General features: G+C 37.5%; 2 protein-coding genes across 22 annotated transcripts in view; both read left to right on the top strand.

Annotated features, from left to right (window-relative positions):
- LOC122872197 overlaps nt 1-20,633 on the top strand; it is a 53,779-nt gene that overhangs the window by 19,737 nt on the left and 13,409 nt on the right. The window lies entirely within an intron of this gene.
- The window catches only part of LOC122872195 (diacylglycerol kinase zeta-like), a 172,020-nt gene continuing 166,533 nt past the window's right edge, over nt 15,147-20,633 (top strand). For 5 of the 21 annotated variants that reach the window (XR_006377047.1, XR_006377048.1, XM_044188099.1 and 2 more), the window contains exon 1: nt 19,509-19,978. Coding sequence is in view for 1 of the 21 variants with exons in the window: in XM_044188106.1 (XP_044044041.1) it covers nt 16,390-16,715 (326 nt within the window). In the remaining 20 variants the exon portion in view is untranslated. Of the gene's footprint in view, nt 16,716-19,506; nt 19,979-20,633 lie in introns of those variants that run through there. The other 16 variants (XM_044188094.1, XM_044188102.1, XM_044188096.1 and 13 more) reach the window with 12 other exon arrangements.

Genomic DNA, 20,633 nt, shown 5'->3' on the forward strand with positions numbered 1-20,633 from the left:
CCGAATTAAAAACTGACCTGACAACTGGTCCAGGCTGCTTATTGGTGAAATTAGTTTTTGATTGACAGAGGATTGTAAGCCTCTGATTGGCCAAATAAAAAAAAATACTGACAATTATCCCGCTCATTCAAAGTCTCCTGTCTGCAGAGATATTCTACTCAAAAAGGGCCATTTTTTTGGCCATCTAGTGGTCATTTTCCACTGAAACAACTTTTCTGCAGATGTATTTCTGTGCAAACAATAAATATATTATATAAATAATATCTTTTACATACACACACACACACACACACACACACACACATATGTATATATACACACATGCATACATACATACATACATACATATATACATATATATATATATACACACACACACACACACACATATATATGTAAAATCAAGTCCAATTTCAGATATGGGACAGACAGGAAGGCTGTTTGTTCAGTATTTTAAAGCCCTATACTGATGCTTAAATGTTGTACTTAACTGACAATAACTGAACACTATTTGTATATTTTAGTATTTGTAATACAAATGACTTTAAAGTCAGCGACAGCAACCTGAATTCAATTTCTTAAACCGTCTTAATATATTCAGGTTTATATATAAAAATCTGAATCAAAGAATTGTTTCTCTGTACAGCTGATGGTTGATTTACTACATGTAATGGTTTAAACAATAACACAGCACATATATACACTTATTGATTCAAACAATGTAAATGCTTATAGATTAGGTCCAATTATATGTGAATCAGGGAGAATTGATACAATATATGCACTGGTATTACTTTCACACTTGTTTACACAGCAAAGTTTTCAAAATTCCAAAGACATAGAGCGACTTTGATAAAGGATAGTAGATGGACAGCAGGACACCTGCAAGACAAAATGGAAACATACAATAGACAGTTGTTTTAAAAAATCCAATTAAGAAACTTCCACCTAATGCTAAAATGGCATTAAAGGTGTCTACTTTTAATGTGTTCACATGAACAGTGTGTAAAATCATAATCACAACCTAATACCCCTATTAATACTACATTTCCAGTTGTTGCTAGATTTATGTGAATCACACTGTTGTCATGAAATGTATCTACTCAGTGGGGCTGTTTTAGAAGTCTCTGTATTTCACTACCATTTTATTAACTATGTATAAGAAATCTTCATGGCACACTGTGGTAATTCAGCTTAACATTTCATTCGTGTGTGAACTTAGTCGCCATAAAGTCACCAATATTTAAGGTTTGCAGTTAGAGACAGGAAGGAGGAGGTCAGGAGAGAGAAAAGAAAGAAAGAGAGATTTTCAGTTCATGTCAAAATACCAACCTCACAGCTCATTTAAATCCTAAGTCCTTTTCAGGGTGGACAATATATTTCCTTATTTATTATCAGAGTCTCATTCAAGATTTGGAATTTTCCAGGAAGTTAAAATGTATTAAATAAATGAATTTAAGTTGCTTAAGAAACTCAATATCTTATCTTATTGCCTCTTAGGACTTGAGGATATGCAATAATCTTTACAGCAAAGTACATAAAATAAAGCATCACCTAGTGTAAATCGTGTGTGAATGGCATTTTTCTAAACAAAATGAAGAGGTCTAAGGATGCTAAACAGTTATCCACAGTCAAGTTATGTGGTCTGTTGTCAATTTCAGTTACAATATTTCTACTTACCAACCAAAGTGCAGGGCTGGATTGATGTTCTGTTTGTCTAAGAGAGGAACCAATATGTTAGTGTGTCTGTGCCAGTGTGTGTGTACAAACTGACAGTGGGTTCAAACCATAGACTGTATAGGTTCAAACTAGCAGGCCTACAAACAAAACAAAAAAATACAGTGAATGGCAAAATTCTGTTCTAACAGGTTGTCTGGCTGTGAGTTACAGCCATAAATGTCAATAAATATATAATATAATTATATAAATATAAAATAAATATATGAATACCTAAGATAAAGCATCTATACAGTAGTGCCTGCATTACATAAGTGGACCACTATTGCTAAATATTAGCAGCATAATATGATCAAAGGTAATGTGTAAATCAAGGTTTAAATCAAGCTCACTCATAAATAAAGATTGTTTATGATGAAGTTTGTTTGTAGTGTGTGTCACCTTTGGTTTATAACTTACAGGTAGCCTACATGCACATTCAAGAACACACTAGCCAGACTGTCAGTTCCAAACTATCCAGTATAAAGATTAAAGCTAGCCAAAGATTGCTTAACTAGTGGTTGTTTTGTCAGTTAACTTGGCTAAAGTTAGTGATAGCGGCTATGCTAACAATAGCATCATGGCTAATATTAGCTAGCCAACAATAAGTTAACTATGCTGCATAAATATTTTGCCCCTTCTGTTCATGTTTAAATTCTGCATGAGTTAGAAACCACTAACTGTGATTTTAAAACACCAAACCTGTATTTCTACTGTTCAAAATTAGCAGTTGGAGAAAGGCTCACTGCTATTTACCAGAAAAGACTTGAGAACATACTGGGCGTTCCTGTTCAGCGTAAACCATTGATTGATGTGGACGTTCCAATCATGTGCGATAGGAACACCCCGCCGCGGCTACAATCAGACGCATCTCGAATATGATGATCATCTGATGGTCATCTCCTATATTGCACATTAATTAATATTGGAATATATCGAATCAATATGATATATCGCCCAGCCCAGCAGATAACCATCCGATCCTTGTGAGTTGCTGAACAGTTTTGCAGTTCTTAATTCACCTTCAGTTTTGTCGTCATCATTTTTTTATTTTGTTCTTCACATAGAGTGGGCAAATCTAGGGAATTCAGGAAGGTGTCAACTTGAGTTACGCTTCCCCCTGGAACTTAAGAATAAAGATTTTTGTATAATACTTAAAAGGCTTCTTGAATTTCACTTAATTTACTTTTTATTATTTTTGTTTCCTGATTTGGTGAATTGTATTTTCTGCTCTTTTTTTCAGTTTCCACGCCAATAGTTCAACATGTATCCCGCCAAAGTGTGTGTAAGAGACCCACTGGTCCACCATGGCAGTGTCACTTACATCTCGAGAAATGTTAATTAACGACCTAACAGGGCTAAGTAAATACTTTTTTGGAGGAGCTGTTATCTTAGTCTGCCATTCAGGGTGATGATGTCACCAGAGCCCGACCTTTAGTCTTTTAATCTTCTTTATTGTCTGTGTTTGCTATCTGAAGCTTCAGTGTCTGTGGTAGTTTTACCTCAGCTTCAGGCAAGACACTGATCATACTGATGATCATGATTGACAAGTGTTGATGCATTACCTTGACTAGCTGAGGAAATGCTGCAGCATACCTGCATGTTTTTGATACAGTATTTTTTTTTTGTTTTAATATGTTTGAAAACATAACAGAAAACGTAGTTAATGTAAATGTCGCAGATTTTTTTTTATGTGGTGAAACATTATTGAAAACACACAATAAATGAAGAATGATTTGATAAATCTTGTGGCAGCCTTGGCCCATACTCAAGGCACCCCAGTGTGCCAGCACCCACTTTGGGAATCAATGCTCTAAATTACCCATAAGCAGAAATGCATGTGTGTAGATATGTGAAGATGTTTTCTGTTCTTATCTTAAAGGAATTTTTCATAGCACCCAATAGTGTCTTCAAATCCCCACATTTCTTTTCAGGTCACTGTTGAGGATTTGTCTGAATTTTGGTAAGCACTATGGAATGTATCTACAGTGGGTACGGAAAGTATTCAGACCCCTTTAAATTTTCCACTCTTTGTTTCATTGCAGCCATTTGCTAAAATCAAAAAAGTTCATTTTATTTCTCATTAATGTACACTCAGCACCCCATCTTGACAGAAAAAAACAGAAATGTAGAAATTTTTGCAAATTTATTAAAAAAGAAAAACTGAAATATCACATGGTCATAAGTATTCAGACCGTTTGCTCAATATTGAGTAGAAGCACCCTTTTGAGCTAGTACAGCCATGAGTCTTCTTGGGAATGACGCAACAAGTTTTTCACACCTGGATTTGGGGATCCTCTGCCATTTTTCCTTGCAGATCCTTTCCAGTTCCGTCAGGTTGGATGGTGAACGTTGGTGGACAGCCATTTTCAGTCTCTCCAGAGATGCTCAATTGGGTTTAGGTCAGGGCTCTGGCTGGGCCATTCAAGAATGGTCACAGAGTTGTTCCGAAGCAAATCCTTTGTTATTTTAGCTGTGTGCTTAGGGTGCTAATCCAGTGTTAAAATGATCACATCTGAGTGTGAATTAACAGCTAGTGGAGATCTGGCGCTGTTTCACTGTTTTGGCCTTTGTTTTTCATTCAAGCCTCTTTATTGAATGCTTTAGATTTTAGAACTAGGCCGCTGTCTTTGTCTCCCCTCCTGTGGTGAGGACCAACATATGTAAACATGTAGAAAGCGGATATTTGAATCTGCTTTGTCCAGTCTCTCATCCACCGCCGCTATGTTTTCCACAAGCACAGCGCACTAGCTCGGCTAATAACGAATTGTTACAAACTAAAAAAGTTAAAATGAAAGCTGTCTGTTTGTAGTCTAACTGTTTAGCTTAGTTTGCCACAAATCTTAAAATCTGGCAAATTAGCTACAGGTTGAGACAAATCAGCCCCTCCTCCCTCTACCAGCGGTACCTGCAGGCAGTGAATCACATCAACAGCAGAGGGAGGAGGTTAGCGAACAGGAGGAAGGACTGATACTGACTGATGTCATTTTTCTTCAGTCTTCACTCAGTATTTTGATGTCAGGAATATGATTTATTTTATTAAGATTTTAGATTTGTTTCCAGTGAGATATTATTGAGTTTATATAGTGACATTGCTGTTGTAAACTACTTACTTACTTACTTACTGTTGCTGCTCTAGAAACATTTAGTTATATTTAAAATATAAAATTCTAATCCTGTTCTGAATTTATTCTTTTTTAAAATAATATATTTTTAAAAAAAGCAATTATTTGGTAATGAAAAATCACCAATAAGAGTATCGATAAGAGTAGTAGTATTGATAAAATCCTAATGATACCCATCCCTGAACACGAGTTTAACCCTACAATTTGTCAAATTTTTTTTATTGGGGACCCACTCAATTTCCCTAGACCACCCGTGGTCACTACATTGAAAGCCTATCAACATCACTGTTGTTCTTCTCCATCCCTGCCACAGCACAGTTGCTCCAGTTAGCAGTTAACCAAAACAAAACTAACGGTTAGTATTAACTGTCAGTCTGCAGGGACAGATACAGTAAGTAGGTTAATCAATGTCACTGATCGCTGCTGTCCCTCCACAGTGGAAAGTAGATGGAGTCACTTACAACTATACCATATTATGTATTACTGTATCTAACTTCTTTGCTATTTTTATAATGTTTTCACAAAACAATAAATAAATCAGTGATGCCACAATTAATCAAAGTTTTATCAAACAACAGAATGGACAAGGCTTGATAATAACTGATTGCTGCAGAAAATTCTACAGAAATCAATCCTGTAAATGTTAGATATATAGTCAAGTACTAAATCATCATTTTGTCAGGAAAAATGCATCCCCACTGACAAGTTAGTTGGCACTAACATGGGTACATGAGGCCTTCCACAGATGGAACTGACACAGTCAGCAGACAGATGGTGCAGATCTGTACTGGTGATTCATCAACCTCTTTCTTTGTCTTTTACATGCACATCACAGTGAATATTCAGTCTGCTGGATTCTTTTGTCAAAGTTATATTAACATGGTGTAACAGTGAAGTTGTAAGCAAGAATTGTTTGGAGTATAGTCAAGTATTAAAATGGCAAATAGTGACATTTATATTGCGCTTTTATCCAAAATACTCTTATTCACCTATTCAGTTACCATGCAAGGTACTGGCCTGACCATCCGAAGCAATTTAGGGTTCAGTGCCTTGACATGTGGGGATTGAATCACCAAACCTGTAATTACTGGACAACCCCCTTTACCTCCTGAGCCACAGCCATCCCACTATCTATTCATAATCTTTGTTTTTGGTGTGTTAAAGAAAACTCAAACTCAATCTGACAATTAGTTAGTTTTTAAAGTCATTTTTGCAACATCCATGCTTTGCTATGGTATGTCGGAGTTGTTAGTTTGATAAACCAACAACCTCACTCTTGATGTCAGCATTTAAATGTCATGTGTTGGCAGTTCTTGCTCGCAACGATATTGCTATATACAAAAAAATATTTCAGGTCACAATTTCAATGCCAACATTCAGCACCAATGCAGGAGGTACTGTGTGTCCTTTATGTAGCAAGGAGGAAAGCAAGGGTGTGAATGTCAGGGCAGTGGGTGACCATGTAATGCATTTAACTTTGATGTGGGAGGCTGGAGTTCACATCCTATCACAGACCTACAAATGTTTGCTTTCTTAAAAAATTATAACCACAATCTTTCCCTAACCTTAATCATACCGTAGCTGCCATGTGCAGATAACTTTGAAGTGGGAGGCTTGAATTCACATCTGATGGAAAGACATTCTTTAAAAAAAAAACATGGGATGGATTGGCATGAAATTATATACAGACTTTCATGCTCCCAGAGGATAAATCCAACAGTTGGTAATCCCCTGAGTATATATCTAGTGACAGACATCACTGACACCCTAAACGAAGATCAGCATGTTAACATGGCCTTGGTTTTGCTGTGTGAGAGGAAGGCTGGCTGCTACTACAACCACTACTTCTGCTACTGCTGCTGACACTACAAATTCTGCTTAGTATTACTGCTGCTACTACTCATATTGTCACTGCTACTGTAACAGATCTATCCTATCAGATTTACTATTACATCTGCAACGTCACTTGACACATAACTGGAACATTTGCATGAAATATGTATTCATCAAAAGACCTAGTCCTCATGACTGTCATCAGGTTTAATGCCACTTACTATTAAGTACAAATCTGAGTTAAATACATAAAGCAAAGATCAAGTATTATTTTTATACACTATTTTATCTGTATCTTTTAATCACCACAGCTCTAAGTAAACAAAATGGACTGTGAACACAGCAGTTCTGATGTTCATGTTATACATTTCCACTGTGTTATCAGATGTAAATGTCCCTACAAGACTATAAAAGAGAGAGGGCTTACTGCTGTGGACCCTTTTCTGCAACTCATTAGGAAAATTGCTTGCTTTGGGGTCAGGTTTAGGAATATTGTTAAAATGTATAATCAGAGTCCTTCGTTAGAGAGAAACAGAAAAAATAGGTCAGTAGTGGGTGTTGGGAAGTTAAAAGGATCTCTCTGAATTGTGTGTCGTGCTGTTGAGAAGCATTTTATTTGTCATGGAAATACTGAGTGGGCGACAGATGAGAGGGAACAGTGATAACAGAAAGGAGAGGAGCAGGTGTGTGTGTGTGTGTGTGTGTGCGCGCATGCGTGTTTGTGTGCATATGCATAAAAGTAGTAAGATGTGCTCTGTCTGTCAGGGGGGACTGAAACCATAATCACATTGCACCATAACAACATTCTGCACTGCTTTTATTCCCGCTCCAACACACAGTATATAGATATTTTATTGCTTTATAATGCCAAATATTTTTCTATAACAATCAGGGCAGGGTACAATTAAGTAATGCTGACATCATGATTCCAATAAAGATGTTGTTTCCACTAAATTCCTGAAAGAGGTGTTTGATGGTCATTTTGAGTTTAAAATTTGAGATTTTGCCTTAGATTCTGCCTCGGGCAAGACACTGAACACCAAATTGCTCCCAAAGGCTGTGCCTTCGGTATGTGAGTGTGTGACTCACATACCGAAGACACAGCCCTCGGGAGCAATTTGAATGATTAATTAGTTTCTTTGGACTGATGAGCAGTTAGCATCTGCTATCAGTGCATGAATGTGGGTGAATGTGATATGTAGTGTGTGAAGCGCTTTGAGTGGTCAGAAGACTAGAAAGGTGCTATACATGTACAGTCCATTTACCATAAAAAAGGGAAAATTGTGATCAATCACTGCCTGTTTCTGCATTTTCCAATATTCCTATCAGACTCTATGCTGTCTCAGGTTGTGTATCACCACAACAAGCGCCACTAACTAAAATGTCAATGATTTCTGACACTGAACAGTGCCTAAGCCTAACCATCTCTACCTCAACTTCAACGCAATCATCTCTACCTCAATACCTGAAACCAACCATCTGATTTATGGAGCTTGTTGGGAAAAGCAGCAATTGATAAGTAACTTACTGTAAAAAAAAAATCACAGTAATTAATAGGCAGCAATAGAAAAGTAACTTACTGTATTACTTTATTTACAGTAACAATCATGTAACTGTAAAATAAAACACAGTACTGTACATGCACTGTATTTTTGGTTACAGTGGTAGTCTTGTAACTGTAAAATAAAATAGTAATTTCTATGTACTGTATTTTTGGTCACAGTAACTGATTATGAACCATAGGAAATCACATAACACTGGCATCACGGTTGCCAGCCAGTTACTGTCATTTTTATAGTGACCTCATTGTAATTAAATTAGTTATTGTGATTGGAGAATACAGGAAAATACTGTATTTTTTAATAATACAGTAATTTACCAGATGCACATTTGACAGTATAATGCTGTAATTTCTATAGTAAATTACCCAGTTTTATGAATTTCCCGTTTTTGGAGAAAATATTTAAAATACTTTATAGCCAGTATAATTAGCTTTAAATAAACTACTTTAACTGCATAAGCCATCTGTGTTGTATAATGCATATAAGTCAATTCAGCTATTCACTTAACATATAACAAATAATTTGGTCAGTTTATTTAAAATTTAACTTACATTCACAACTGTTCAAAATGGTCTTACAAAGTCCTTCAAGTTCATAAAGGATCTTCAAAGGAAATTCACATACTGTATATTTCCATATAAAAGTCAGTATTCAAACAATGGTCTCAGGTCAAGTCAGGTTAAAAAAACATTAAGTGTGTTGGAATTACCAACAACAGCTCATATGATACATAAAGGCATGTCTCTAAAATAACCCCAAATAGAGGCCTGGTCCCCTGCCACTGAGGTAAAAAAAAGGTCATCGATGAGAACATGGTCTTAAAACAATACAAAGTTAATTTTGTACTTTTATTTTTAAACTTCACAATACAGAATCATACTAAGTGCATATGCTTTTTTAAGTACATACCAACCAACCAACATGGTCATGAAACAATACAAAAAGCCAAGAGGCATTGAAGATATTTCAACACTTCATGAACTGGCTAACATTGGCCAAAGCCAACAACAAAGCCCCAAGTGAGTCTCTATTAAACTTCTGAACAAGAAAAGGATGAAATGCAGATCCAGATCCTGACCCAGAGGGTCCAAGGAGTGGCTAGAAATATTGAAAAGAACAAAGAGGACAACATATTAAATCACCCAAAAGAGAGAAAGAGAGACACAGAGAGAGACAGACATCCTGGGGTGTGTGTGTGTGTGTGTGTGTGTGTGCTTCCTCTTACCATTTTAGAAATTCCACTGGTAGTCCATCAGTTTGCAGAGTAGAGTTCACTGCAACCTGTTTCCCTGTACAAGTCGCCCTGTGGTTTTAGATTGCACTTTTCCTTTTGATGTTTTTGCCTCTCTTTCATGGATTCTGGAGAACTCCAATACCATGACAAATACCATGATATAGAGTGAACAATGACACAGCAAGTAATATAACTATGTAAGCTAGGTTGTGGGTTTGCTTAACTAGGTTGTGGGTTAGCAAACTGTCCCTACAGTTGCTGCTACAAAGCTAATAGTCAGAGAGGATGAGACGGTTTCCCAGCCAGCAAACAAGCTCCAGACAGCGATACTCACAACTCTCCTGCCACTTTAGCTAACATCACAACAACAGCATATCTTGGCAAACTAGAAAGTAAGCTGAATGTCCATGGGCAAGTCATATAACGTTACGTGACACACAAATGGCTCGAATGGCTGGAATAGTATTGTGTGGCCCGGTCTGAGACACTTTGTTTGTTTCCCATTTATAGAGCCAGGGCTGTGTACAAACACCAGAGTTTCTTTTCAGTGCATACACTGAACGGACAGCTAGCGTACCGTGAGGAGATATGCACTGAATTTGACAAAAATACGTCTATTGGATTAGAATCACATACCCCACCTTTAACCTCCTGAAAAGTGTCAGCAACATTTAATGCAGATATTTGCAGTTTTATAATGCATATAATCACACTTTCACACTGCATATAATCACACTCAGTTTTCCTCCCACCATATATTCTTAATGGAGTCAATATATTCTTATGTACACGAGTGATTATGTAGATGAAAAACCAGATTATGTAGAAAATCAAGCATTTTTCAAGGAGTATATTTAAATGTAAGCATATTCCTAACCTTGAAAACATAATTAAAATTAAGCATTTTCCGGTTCTAAGGTTGTGAGAGTTCAGCCCTTACCTTTGAACGAACTCCAATGTACATGCCACCATGCACTCAGACATTAGCAAGAAGAAAAGTGAAACAAATATGCTCACTGATGAAGTAAGCGTTATGTCCTGAAGTTATCCCTCACATTTTTGTGAGTGATCGCACTGTGCACCAAAAAAATAATTATCACAAAATAACATTGATAAAGAAAGCTTATGGTGAAGAGTTTGAGCTGTGATTTGCTCATCCTGCCATAGTCAGGGTGAAGCCACTAACAAGGATTGGGATTTTATCTTTATTTTATCCATACTCTTATCAGTCCAGTTCTTTATCAATACTGTTATTGGTTCTTTTTCATTACTTAAGAATTTGGGTTCTGGTTTGGGAGGGTGGGCTGCCAGTCTCAGCCAGTAGCTAAGTTTACAAGAATTTGACTAGTTTTAAGATACGTTACAAACTAAGATCAACAGTTGGGTTACATACAGACCGCTTTGGTTTTAGCTTGTCCATAACAATTCGCGATTAGGTGGATGAGAGAATGTGGGCCCAGCGGATGAAAATATCACTTTTCAACATGTTTATGCTTCTTGAACAAGTGGTTTGATAAATTACTCTTACCACCATTGAGTCTGGTTCTGTCCAAGGTTTCTGCCTGTTAAAAGGAAGTTTTTTCTTGCCACTGTCGCCAAATGCTTGCTCATGGTGAGATTTGTTGGGTCTCTGTAATTAATATTATAAAGAGTACGGTCTAGACCTGCTCTATAGGAAAAGCGCAATGAGATAACTTCTGTTATGAATTGGCGCTATATAAATAAAATTGAATTGAATTGAACTGAACTATTTCCATAAATTGCACTACTGTTCTGCCCAGTCCAATTCATTATTGTACATATCAATCAGTATACTTCTGTTTATAGTAATGCCATCTGTATATAACGTCCATAGTACCACTTGTAAAATATTTTCATAATACTGCTCTATCCTGCATTTACGCACACACTTTCCTGCACTTGCTTATTGCACTTCTGGTTAGACCTAAACTGCATTTCGTTGCCTTGTACTTGTACATGTGTAATGACAATAAAGTTGAATCTAATCTAATCTAATCTAAAAAAAAGGTGCATGACACATAAAATGATTAAATGCAAGGAGGTGTGAAAAACCCAGAAACACAATGATATCACCTTGAGAAAAATCCTCTCTGACCCCCCTAAAATTACTACCCAACCAATTTCCTGGGTTGATCATTGTCTTCAGCCTGCATGGTACAATTCTTCATCTTTAACTCCATCTTCCTTGATCTCTTCCTTTCTGAACATCACATAAACTGTGACACAATAATATATTAACCCACACTAAATAATGAAAAGCAAATAACATAATAAAACTAATTGAAGCACATAAAACATTACATTCAAATCTCAACTTCATGCATAAAGGATTACAAAGTCCATGTGGTCGTCTTCTTTCTGCCTTAACATCCTCTTCTTGTTATGTTCACTGTCCTCTCCGTGCCTCAATCCACCTCTTGCATTAACCCCTCATCTTCAGATGATGATGTGGAAGAGCACGAGGCACTGTCATATCTCTGCCTCCTCCCTTGCAAGTCCGCATGAATATGGTGCACAGGCTTCTGAACCAAATGTTAGTCATAGATTTAAGAATTAATGCACGCAAGACAGGAAAACAACATCCAAGCACAAAGATAACTATAAAAAAGATGATTAAGATCGGGTCGGCAATACTTAAACCCCATGCAAGAATGGAATTTTTACAGAATACTTGTGTCACCCATTCCATGCCTTTAGTATTCTCATACTTGCCACCCAAAAGATAAGCTTTTCTATTTGTGGTTACAATATTATTAGTATACAATATTCTGTTCCTGAATTACCTTAAGATTCTTTAAAGCAATTGACAAATTTCCCAATCCTTGGCAAATAAGTACAGCAACTATCACCAATTATAGCAATCAGAAAATGGTTTCTTTTTGAAACACTGATTTGTAGCGGTTTGGGAAGACGCTGACAAATGATGTCATCCTGGCTGTGGTTGCATCAGATAGATGATCAGAAAATGCTCCTATTTTCACGGAAAAACAACATATTTTATCATCTAATTTGGAGGACTTTTGTAGTTCACATCTGCTTAAGAGTTCCAGTAATTATCTTTATGGATGATAGGTGTTAGATTATGGCCAGATTAAAAACAGAATATGAAGTCTAAATTCTATTGGACAGTTGTCATCATAGCTTGGAGACCTCAGGAGTTAATTCACCCTTGTTGCTTAATTGGACTAAGCTCTGTCATTTATTTGATTAGTCGTTTGGTAAAGACAGAGTGTCAGTCTGGCTTTTTCCAAGGTTGCTAAATGTGTGCTCTTAACTGTTGTTGATTTTGTTGGGATTCTTATTCTCATCAAATAATTAGGTTAAAGTTTGTTTGGGCAGATATGAGATGAAACTATATTTTGTGATATAGATAAATAGATTGATATTGAGACCTGGGGGTAGCTTAATATTAATGCCCAACTCCTGAGGAAAATATCTGTCTCTTTAGCTGATAAATGCTTCACTATGTTCACCAGCTAGCCTCTAGCCTTGTGTCTGTGTTGTTGTAATGTTTCTTGTTTGTTTATTCCTTATTCTGAATGTTACTTTTGTACAGACTGTGACAACAAATTTCCTTTATAGATGACAACAAAGAATGAATCTGAATCTAAATTAAACACATGACTATCCCTGTGTGGAATACACCTTTCTAGATGAACAAAGATTCCAGTAATTCCATCCTCAAGGGAACCCTGTTACTGGATACCAAATCTTGAAGGAAACTGAAGAAGAACTGCTCATGGACTGTCTGGTTGTCTGTCTGTTAGACAGCCCCCTCATGTGGTAATTTACAGCAGTACACAGAGAAGAAGAAGCTATAGCCTGTCTTGATGCGTTCATATGAGTGAAGCTGGAGGACAGCTGTAATGGAGCTGTTCAGTGTCAGAACTGTGCAAAGCTCTCTTCTTTTCCTTTGTGGGTAACACTTATTTGAAGGTGGGTTCACCTGTCATGAACATGAATGTGTCTGTATGAAGGTTTATGACTGTAATCATTAAGTGTCATTTGGTCAATTATGTCACTTTTAATGCAAAGTTGACATTGAGATGTGTTTTCCTGTAATCAAGACAAAAACGTATTTGTCATGACAACTTGACATTAACCAAGACAAAAATGTCTTTGTTATGATAACTTGACATTAACCAAGACAAAAATGTCTTTGTTATGACAACTTGACATTAACCAAGACACAAATGTCTTTGTTATGACAACTTGACATTAACCAAACACTGTTTGAGGAGTGGGGCAGCACTTTGTGACATCATGTTACCTGGAGATATTTCAGACTCTACGTAGTTTATTAAACTGGAGTGTTCGTTGTTTGCTTTCTGTTTATAAGTAAAACTGTTCTGTTGGACTAAATCAACATATTTGGAAGTCACCATCATGCCATCACAAGACAAACAACTACACATACACTGCTGGTAAACAACATGTGTGATTATAATAAAAAGGAAATCATTTTAATTTTGCCTACTCCTTCCATGTGTTTACTCCTGCACAATTCCACTGTCATTTCCGTTTTAACATCACAACACTATGCATTGTGGGTTACTCTGCCAAGCAATGTCTGCAGAATTGTGGATACAGGGCTCAAAAAGTCAACCAGAGAGCCCTTAAACATTTTTCACAGTAAATTTCACAGTGGGACAGCCCTGAGCCCTCACAGACTTAACAGGAGCATAATGGGGGACATTGTAACTGGGCCACTGCTGCTAACACTTTGGGTGCTCCTCCATAACCAGCTGGAGGAACTTGACACTGAGTCGAGAGCATGAATTTTTGATTTGTATGCAGGAGTCACTTTTGTCTTAATTTGCAGCTCTAGCTGGCAAGTACACTAACTTTATGAAACACACACATGTACCCACACACACACAATAAGATCCCTATTCAAGAGGAGTGTATTTTTGTTTTTGCTGTGTGTGTGTAGTGTGTAGTGTCAGATTTGGTGAATATTTATCATTTGTTTTCTAGTAATTATTATGTAGCAACAAACCACCTACACCATTAATAAATGTTCAACATTGAAATGGCATTCTTTTTGGTAAATAGAATGCATTTATATAGCCCTTTTTTCTAAAACTCTTTTTTCCAAACTTGCGATCTGTGGATGAGCTGCCCTACCTGCTGAGCCACAGCACAACCCTGTCTCCTTTTGTGTTTATTCTGTAGTTACATGGTGATAAGCATCACCAACATAAAATATTTTAAATGATGTGCAAAATAATTTCAGGTATTTGACAAACTTTAAGGTGGCAGGTAAAAGTGTAACTGCAATGTCAACAAGTCTAAAGCCATACAGTAAAAGTACTTTAAAGAAGCTAAAGAGAGGAATAAAAGCTGTAGCTGGTTAATGTGTATGTTTTCATGACGTACTTTATGTGATAAGACTCGGGGCCACTGGTGCTGTATGATGAAGGCGTACACATGACTGTAGTCAAGGGGATCTCCATTTCATTTGTTTCTGCAATAACATCTCATTGTTGTTGTCTTGGACACTCTTCAGGAGTGTGACTTGTTCAGCCTGGTGTAGGATATTGGCCATATTAAGAACATAATGTAAACATTGCAACAAAAACTAGACCACAGCAGTTAGTCAGTAGTGAGCAGCAGTTAGTCAGTGACAGAATTTCAGTCAGGCATATGACAGGGCAGCAATAGGGAGGCCCTGATTGTTGTCATTATTCACTTCCTGGTTTTAGCTGGGTGGGTAGTTGAGGATCAGTGTGTGTGTAGCAGCGTGCGACTCAGCTGTGTGTGCGTGTGTGTCAATGTGCGCCTCACATGGAGTGTAATTAAACTCAGCAAGTAACTAAAGAAGAGGAGAGGAGGAGAGGAAAACAGTCTAAACTGAAGGAGGAACAAGAAAGAAGAAGAGAGGAGGAGGAGGAAGACAAGAAGAGAAGAGAACACAGGACTAGACTACTACTGCACTGATACTGATATTTCTGCTTCTGATAACACTAGTACTGAGTGGGATACATGGAGAGGAATGCTGGGAAAGATTATCTCTCCCTCAGGACTCAACACTAATCTCTAATCTCTCTCTCTCTCCACAAACACACACACACACACACACACACACACACCTTGTGTGTCTTATAAAAGACCTTTGGCATGTGGATTATTGACTTTGTAGCCTCTGCAGGGTCGCCATGTTTGAAATCCTGGAGCTGTTTAGGTGTAGTAATAATTCATTGTAGTAATATTACTGAGCGTAATACTTTTAAGAATGGCAGTTTGAGTACTGTACCTTCATAATACTATTTTGTTTAAACATAAATCAAGTTTAGTATTTGATGGACAGTTAATTGCTTTAACCTTAATATAAGTTTGTAGTGCTTTGTTGCTGTACCTGAAGCAGAATACATTTAATTTAGCAGTTTAATTTTAATACTTTAAGTGTAGTACTTTGAGTATTGTACATATAGTAGTTTGAGTCCTTGGAGCTTTAAATATATTTATGTAGTCAGACATCTTGTGCAGTCCTGTTGATATCACATCTTCAGAGGAGTTCTTCAAATGTAGTGATTTTAATATTGTACCCTGGTGTGGTCCTTTGGTTGTAGTTTTTTGAGTATAGTATACATATGGTTATAGGTCATATTTCCTACCATGAGAACTTTATTTACTTTAGGACTTTATGAGAACCTGCATTTAGGAGGATTTTAACTGCTCCTCTACATGGCATTCCTTTGAACACCAAGAATTTCTTGGGGAATATTTGGAATACTTACAGAAACGTTTGGATGCCTGCTTTGGCATTGATTGGACTAAGCGGGATATTCAGGATTTTAGTCATTTGAGGACGTTTCTTTTTAAGAATATTGCAAATTTGGAAGAATTACCCAGAATTACAGGAGTTGTAGCTTATCCTGGCAAAATGTGACGAGGTATGAGACCACAGGAACTGAATAAATTGTTTGTCATGGATCCTGACCCGGTAGCAGACACTGATCTGGGACATGGGACTGGACTTGAAGCATGTGATGGTGCTCCTGAAGAAACAAGGGGAGTGACAGAAAGAGAAGGAGAAAGGTTGCTAAACGTAAAAGGAGGTGATAGAGAATTCAGCTCTGCATTCTCCTCCTCTAATTCCTCTCTGCCATCCTCCTCCACCCTCCCTCCAGTCTTCTCCTTGTCCCCCCCAATCTATTTGGAGGAAGAGAAGGAGCTGCTGAGCGGCTGCTCTTTCACTGGACTCAAGCTCTTCACCAGGAGGTAAGACTGAATGAGTGAAAGAGAGTGAAAAACAAGAACCAGAATATTAAATGGTTTAAAAAACATTGTGGATAAATATTGGTGGTCTTCCCTACGCTGGTGTAATACCGAATACTGATCAGCAGGTGGAGCCATTGGCTGAGACTCAGCCTCCTACCCTGATTAGACAGGATGTGAACAGATATCTAGTACTTGTCACAACAAGGCAGCTCACAGCTGCAGTAACAGTATCCAAGCCTTATCCATGCACACCCATCACACATTCCCACCCACACATACACACAAACACAAGTTTGCACAGCTATCCTTGTTAGGACATTGCTTTGACTTCCATTCACTGTGGACAGCCTAACCTTAACCATAACCAACCTACCTTCACACCCTCAGACACACTACTAAACAGTAAAACAGACATTCAACTGTAGACCATAACACACCCCTAAATCTGCAGATATTAGATAACACACAAAAATGATACGGCCACCTGTGTTATTAAAGGTTTAGTTCACGTTTGGGAAAGAATCTGGGGTTTTCCTACTGTGCTGTTTCCTGCTGTGAGTCAGTTCAGGATTCGGATTATATTTGTGTGTGAATGTGAGTATGTGTGTATAACCTTGCCAGTGGGTCACTTAGTCATCATGTGGACAGGGGACATGATTCCCACAGCAACAGGGGCCGCAGTTGTCATGCCAACAGTAACAATGATGACAGTCGTGCCTTCCGCTTGGCTAGACACTCCAATACACAATGGTCAGTGTTCATGGTTGGGAAGCAAGGGATCATGGTGCAGCACTAGTGGCTAATTTGGTTTGTCTGGATGTTGTGTAGTCTGTGCATGTTGCATTACTCTGGTGAAACTCTTTGACTTTGTGTATCAGAGGAGGCTCATGGTCATCATTGGTTTACCACTATTTATCAGCTTATGCTGATTAACCTTTATTATAGGGCTGAATGATTTGAGGAAAATATCTAAGTGCGATTTTTCTGACCAATATTGTGATTATGATTTAAATAAAATTTACTTCAGGCCTAATTTGTAAAATTATGCATTTGCTTGTTGTCCTTTCAGGGTTTTTTTTTGTTCAACTTCTAAGTAAAACTGGCAAGGTAATTTCCAAATATAATCATGCCATTCAAAAGTGGTGTTAAATGTATTGATGTCAGCTACATATTGCCCACTCATGGTAATAATAACATACTGCTGGTAGGTCATGCCCTCTTATGATGACTCCTTATGATACTCTTGATAGTTCTCCATTTTAGCTGCTGAGATATGAAGAGTGAGTTGTTCTGGCTTTTTTGGGGGGAAGTTAAACAGAAAGAACAAATATGGAATCACAACTATTTTATCTTATACATCTTCAGTGTGAAGGAAATGGTACAGACACACTGCAACTTACAGTTCCAGCGTGATTTAGGGTGATCTATAGACATGATATGGCAGAAATGGAATATAATATTAATAAGTATGTTTTCATTAGTGTATAATCACCCGAAAATAAGAATCGTTGAATGAGCCCTTTATTTCTCCTTAATACATCCATGGGACTGGGTCCTCTTCCACTACCATGTTTCTACAGTAGGCCAAAACGGACAAGCCAAACACTGGCTCTGGCCCTCGTTTTCTTCCCGCAAGTTTCATGGCCACCAGTGCTTCTATACTCTTTGGGGAGGGTGAGGCGAGCAGTATTCAAATGGTTGTAAACTGCAATTTCACCACGAGATGCCACTAAATCCTACACACTGGGCCAGTCAGGCAGCGCCGTCAGATTTGATTTTGCAAAGGAGGCCATTTGGGAGGTAAGTTAAGCCTGATGCCGGCCTGGCCATGATTTTATTATATGTATTTTTAATTTATGAATTTGTTTGCAAATTAATAGTTTTAATTATTTATCAATATATGTTTAACATATTTAATGTTTATTATAAAATTATGAATTTTGGGTGGGCACAAAAGCTAATTTGGATAGGCAGTGCCCCCCCGTGCTGCCGGCACCGCTGGCGGGATGAGCTGTTTCACCCCTATCTGCTCCAAATGCCGGAGGTCCTGATTCATTTAAGGTGGTAAACTTCCACTTTCAAGAGTTTTCTCCGTTTCCTCTGTTCTTCATTTGCATGAAGTTGAATCTAGGCTACTTTATGCAAATCAGGGGCATCCAGCTGGCTCTGGAAAAGTTCCAAAAAACCTGTAAACTAACCACTGTCGATTCAACAGGAAGTGTTTCCTGTTGTGTTTCAGGGAAGGCGAGCACTGGTCATTCATCTGTCGTGACATCTAGTGGCAGTATAAAGCGTCCAATGCTGGGAAGCGTCGAGACCCCTCGCGTCCTTAGTATATACAGAGACAAATTAACCTTCTACTAGTACATATTTTAAATAGTTTTGCAGTTTAAGATGTTCCTATTGATTGTTATTCAATAGCATCAATAGCCAATTTAAATTAATGATGATATTGTTAGGCAATATGAATACATTTAGAATTATATTAGAATTCGAATTGCAGAGTCCAACAGGATAATGGTAACATAATTATGAAGTGTAATTTCTATAGGATCTTCAAACTCAAAGTTGCTTCATCCATTAGTGAAAAGGGTTTGGATAACAGCAGACTAATTGCACATGGCTCCTACGACAGGTCTGAACCATACTTAAATTGTGTTCGTACTTAAGAGAAAATTCAAAGTACAGAGTAGAGAAAATTGGTGAATGCAGGAAGTTCTCCTAAATCATCATCTTGCATGAGGCCCAATATTTCTGTATGAAATATGAATGGGGTGCTATGTGTTGTTGAAAATTTTTAATGATCTCTGTTTGTATTGGAAATCTTAGTATTCTGTCCTTAATTCACACTCCTAGTTTATGTAATCTAAAATTGAATTACTCTGAAACAGTGTGCTGAGGAAGGGGATGTAACTCACCTTTTTGTGTAATGTCACAATCACTCTATCTTTCTTAGGCCTATTTCCTCTTTCTCTCAGTAGACTTTATGTTTGAGTGTGTGTGTGAACATTTATTACAGTTTTGCACTCAGCTTATCAAGGAAGTACACTAAGTTATTTTAGTCTTCACTCAGGCTCTCTCTCTCTCTGGGCCACACCCATCTCTCTCTCTCTTCCTCCCACCACATTGGCGGTGTCTCTCACACCCCCCGCGCTCTCCATTAGCAGTCACTGTACAACAGGGTTTAGTGTAAGCTCGGCAGATAGATGGATGAGAAAGAGGAGTGGAAACATGGATGGATAGTTTTTCTCCTATTTTTCCAGGTTGGCTCCTAATTTATTCTTTGTTTTTTAGAATATTTAGTAGGATAAAGAATATTGCATTAGCTTTATTTAACATTCTTAAAATGTTGAATTTAGCAAGGATTAATTTCACACAATGGCAGAAATAACTTGCTTTTTTGGTTGTTGTGTTGGATTAAGAAAAATAAATAAATAGCAGTAATAGCAATAACAGTTTAGTCAACTCAGTGAAAGTGATAGTGATGTCAGTCAGGCTGTTAGCGGGCTGATGCAGTGCTGTGTTCTTCCTAGTTTTCAGTCAACTCAAACATACTGTAAAGTGGGGCCTAACCCGCTGACATGAGGGAACTTCCATGACAAATAAGGCAAAAATACAGATCAAAATGAATTTGCCCAACAACAAGGTCATGCTACCTCAGTTTTTCCCACAACTTTAGGTTTTAGGTTTTATTCACTGTGGTTGACTCCATTGTGGGAGGAGGATGAGTTCTGGCACAAAAGACCTTTGGAAGATTCTCTGTACTTTCTTAAAGAGTACAGTCTAGACCTGCTCTATAGGAAAAGTGCAATGAGATAACTTCTCTTATGAATTGGCGCTATATAAATAAAATTGAATTGAATTAAACAAAGTCACTTTCCTTTCTCAAGAAATGTCAATCAAAAATGCAATACTGTT

This window comes from Siniperca chuatsi, linkage group LG24 (assembly GCF_020085105.1).
Source record: "Siniperca chuatsi isolate FFG_IHB_CAS linkage group LG24, ASM2008510v1, whole genome shotgun sequence".
NCBI classification, from domain to species: Eukaryota; Metazoa; Chordata; class Actinopteri; order Centrarchiformes; family Sinipercidae; genus Siniperca; species Siniperca chuatsi.